Source organism: Barbus barbus (genome assembly GCF_936440315.1).
Source record: "Barbus barbus genome assembly, chromosome: 4".
Classification (NCBI taxonomy): Eukaryota; Metazoa; Chordata; class Actinopteri; order Cypriniformes; family Cyprinidae; genus Barbus; species Barbus barbus.
Window position 1 is genome coordinate 37,779,158 of NC_136732.1, and position 4,729 is coordinate 37,783,886.

The 4,729-nt window shown below is 36.3% G+C and overlaps 1 protein-coding gene across 1 annotated transcript; it reads right to left on the reverse strand.

Moving 5' to 3' along the window:
* Nucleotides 1-1,726: 1,726 nt before the first annotated feature.
* Nucleotides 1,727-2,380, reverse strand: LOC306868625 (noggin-1-like; the record flags this gene model as incomplete). Its single annotated transcript, XM_079414884.1, has 1 exon — nucleotides 1,727-2,380. One exon carries the CDS (start codon nucleotides 2,378-2,380, stop codon nucleotides 1,727-1,729), a length of 654 nt encoding a protein of 217 aa, XP_079271010.1.
* Between the last annotated feature and the right edge of the window lie 2,349 nt (nucleotides 2,381-4,729).

Genomic DNA, 4,729 nt, shown 5'->3' on the forward strand with positions numbered 1-4,729 from the left:
TTAACCCAGTTATCCAGCAGAAAACACATCCAGAAAGGTTTTAACGAGACCAAATAAGCAAATTAACACATTCGGGTTCCCAGGCTGTGAATGTTAAGAATTGTTTGAATTAACTGATGCGTAAAATGCGGTTAATCTACTTTAGACGGGACGTCTACTGAAACATAACACTTCATAATAACTTTCCTTTGTAAGTCATTAGCAAGTACCCTATGATGCTTAATGACAGATCAGGAGTTTGAATGTGGATGTACATGAGGATATATGAATAAAAGATGAATAAATTATCCTAATATACACTCAAAACATATTTAGGCCTACATGCTAGATCTATGTTTGAGTTGCATATCTGATTACCATAACTTAATGTGATGAACATTTGTCAGTCATACATTCATTCAAAAATCAAGGCATGTTATCATGGTTTATTATGAACTATTTGTATCTATTTGATTTTTAAATAATCATATTTTCAAAATACACTTATTTAAATTAGAAAAAAAATCTGCTAATTAATTAAATTTGTGCAGTAAAATAAGGTTAAATTATGACTATAGCTAGGGAACAAGCAATAATCACTTAGTTAAAAATAAACAGTTTATTAGTTTTATTACAGAAATCAGACCTGTATGTTCTTTTTTTTTGTATTGAAGTGCCAAAACCTCCATGGGCCCCTGAGAGCATCACCAGTGGTTGCCTGGTTACGGGGCCCTTAAACCAGGTGAGAATATGTCATGGTAAATTAGGAGAATCTCTTTGAAGTTTCTTCACAGGCGTCATGAAAAGAAACAAAGACTTAGGAAACAAAAGCTTGAGCGTGCCATTTGTTGTGGTTTTCACTGATATTTTATTATCCGAATATAAAGAATAAATAACAGTTCATCTTAATTTACAGGATAAATTGTCGCCACGAAGCAGCTGTCACAGCTGCAGGACGTTAAAAATCCATAATAAATTTTGAGGTTGTCACATCGGTGTGGAAAACCTTATAAAACATCTCAAACGGCTCCACGGGCCGCTCTCTGCAATATAAATACAACGTTAACCAATATTTTCCACAAATACAGTAGACTCTGGATAATACACATAATACTGGCTTTTTACAAGTAGCTAAATCATTACATGATGGCACGACATATACATACAATACATTCCTACACAAGATAGTGCATAAAAAAATAAAACTCAACACTTTACAATAATTTATATGAACGGCATTAACAGACATTATTATATATGTATAATGCATATGATTATGCGTATTATTAATCATATTATAATACATAATGCTCAACAAATCATCAGCTAGTACATTCAAACTGTAGCTGATGTTTTTTTGTGTTGTGTAGAATGTTTCTTTTTATTTACTAAATATATATTGTCATATATATATAGGATTGTGATATATATATATATATATATATATATATATATATATATATATATATATATATATATATTCATATTTTTCTATAATAATTTGAATATGAATTATTGATATCTTCAGCATTACCTTTGTTAATGACTTCGTTTACATAAAGTGTTACCAAAATACAAAATAAAATATTTTTCATAACTTAAATCCCGAAATTTGTATGAGATTAGATTTTTTTTCATGCTCTTCCAGAAATATGTATCAAAAATACGACAGTTTTTAAATAGTTTGTGCACTTTTTTTTTCAGAAATGAGCATCGGGTCGGAGTTTCGATGTCCGGTCGTGATTAGTCAGTTCACGCAGGAGCATTTGCACTCGGTTATGATGGGATATTGCACCGGTATCCACGCGCACTTGAGCGCGCCTCGCCTCTGCACGCACCGCCACCGCAGCAGCGTGATGTGCGTGGATTTGGCCGGTTTGCACACCATCCCCTCCGGCACCGAGCAGGAGCGCTTGCTGTAGCAGCTCCCCGCGCGCACGAAGCGCGGCCAGAAGCGCGCGCCGAGGTCATTCCACGCGTACAGCACCGGGCAAAACGAGTAGGACCAGAGCCACATCTGCAGCCTGCTCTTCAGCTTCTTGCTGGCTTTGCGCTTCTTGCCCCACTGCGCGTCAAAGTCCAGGTTCTTGATGTCTTTGGGCATCATCCCGGTGGGGTTCTGCTGCTGGAGGTCCAGCTCCTCCAGATCCTCGTTGCCGGTGTAGCGGTTCTGAGGAGGACTGATGGACAGAAAGCGGCTGTCAAAGTCCCCTAGCGCGCTCCGCAGCTCGGTCTCGTTTAGGTCCCTCTCCCGCGGGTCGTAGATTGGGTCGGGGTCCTCCTTGAGCTCCAGCAGGGGTAAAGTGTCACTCGGGATAGGTCTGAGGAGGTAATAGTGCTGACACTGAGCAAGGGACACCAGGAGCAGGTACACAGTCATCAAACCCTGCGGGAGATCCATCGTGAAGCGAAAAACTGGGGGGAAAAATCGCACGAACTCAACCTTATCTGACGAGAATCCAAAGCGCTCAGACGCCGGATCTATCCATCCATCTCACTCGCAAGGTTTCCTGCTGCTGGCGGTTGAATGCGTCGGAGTCGTGAGCAGCATCACGCGTGAAAAGTCCCGCACGCGACGCGTCAGCGCGAGCCAAAATTCTGGGAATGCCTCTCTGACGCGCGCGTCTCTCATATATACACGCGCAGCCCAGTAATGTATTACAGCTGCTCTGCTTTTTTGAATGTGAGTTGTTTGCAGGAGATTCCCCGATACACCTCCTTCAGAGCTCAGGGAGGGAGAGAGAGGGGGGGGGGGGGATGTGCTGCTGCAGGGGTTTGAAGCCGCTACGCCTCCTGTCGGCCTCCTCACGACACCGGGAGAGACTTCATGACGAGAGTGTATGATAGTCTGCACTTTCTAACTGTTATCTCAGTTTTTTGTTGTTTGTTTGTTTGTTTTTCTGACATTATTTGCACAGACCAAATTGCTAAATGTTGTAGTGATGAGAAAATGTAAACAACAACAATAATAACAGTATTAAATCATATATAATATATATATATATATTATATATTAATATAATATATATATTAATATAATATAAATATAATAATCTATGACCATGATAAAACACATAGAATTACAAATACATTACAACAATATGCCAATAATAATAATAATAATTACATAATAATAATAATAATAATAATAATAATCATTATTATTATTATTTATTATGATTATGTTTAAGTACTTTCATTATTACGAAATATTGTAATGACAAAAAAGGAAAACTTGAACAACAGTAATGATAATGTTAATAACTACAATAATAGTAAAAAAATAAGTATTTTATTTTAGTATAACTGGTATGATTGGCATGATTGCTAAATATTGCAGTGATGAGAAAATCAACAACAACAAGAATTATTAAATAAAAGTTAAATAAATAATTGTAATATAATATGTATAATCATTTAAAAAGTACTCAGCATAAAATTAACATTAAAATAATAAATTATACAATTAAATTTAAATAAGATGACATAATAATAATAATATTAATAATTTAAACATTGCAGCAATGTGAAAAGAACAAAGATAAATCCTAAACCAGTAATGCAACAATACACAATAATCATAATACGCAAACAAGAAAATATAATAAAAATAAATAAATAATAATAAAATTAATATGAACAAAAAATAAAATAAAAATAACATGTTTTAAAGGGGACCTATTATGCAAAAATCACCTTTATAAGCTGTTGTGTTTTTATAGCACAGTTGTGTGGCCGCAGTGTGTGAAAACAACCAGCCTATAATGTTAAAAATCCACCAACTCATTTTTTTATAAAAGCCAATAAATCATAAACAGTCTCTCCAAAAGAGCTGTTTCAGATTCTCCCTCTGTTCATGTCACAGAGGGGAAAATATCCCGCCCATTTGTGATGCTCTCTGCCCGATTAGCATAAACACAGTCCTGAGTGAGAAGATGCGGTCCGCCATTACTGGAGATATATACAATGTCAGCTCCAAAGAGGCTTTACAAGTGTTGTGTTTTGGGATGGACTAATGAACATAGGAGTCGCCATAACCTCCTCCCATCTGAGCCGCTGAGGACACTGTGGTTAAATTTCATTTTCGAAGGAAATACCGTATCCCAGAAAAAATCGGTAACATCCCCTATATGTTTAGGAATTAATACCAATGCTTTGTGCACGAACATCAGCTCCAGACAAAGTAAGTATCACGTGTTTGTTTTCCAAATTGCGTGAAAACTTTTTGAATTTGAAGATCAAGGTAAATTTTACTTAATTTGTCTTCTGGAAAACATATAAGAAGTATCTTCTGTAGCTTCTGAAGGGCAGTACTAAATTAAAAAATATGATATTTAGGCAAAACAAGAAAAATGTACTCATCTTCATTCTGTTCAAAAGCCTCTTAATGCATGGCTTTTTCCTTCTGGAGCATCAGTGAGCGTTTGAACTTTCTGTAATATAGTTGCAAATGAGTCCTACAGTTGTCCTCAGTGTGGAAAGATGGATCTCAAACTCATACAGTCATTGTTGGAAAGGGTTCAAATACACAAAAATGCTGGAAAACCAAAGAATTTGTGGAACCTGAAGGATTTTTCTGAAGAACAGCAGGCAGTTTAACTGTTCAGGACAAACAAGGGACTCATGAACAACTATCACTGAACGAAAAAAATCACAGCTGTGGATCGTTCAGGTAACAACACAGTTTTAAGAATCAAGTGTATGTAAACTTTTGAACGGGGTCATTTTTATAAATTCAACTATTATTTTC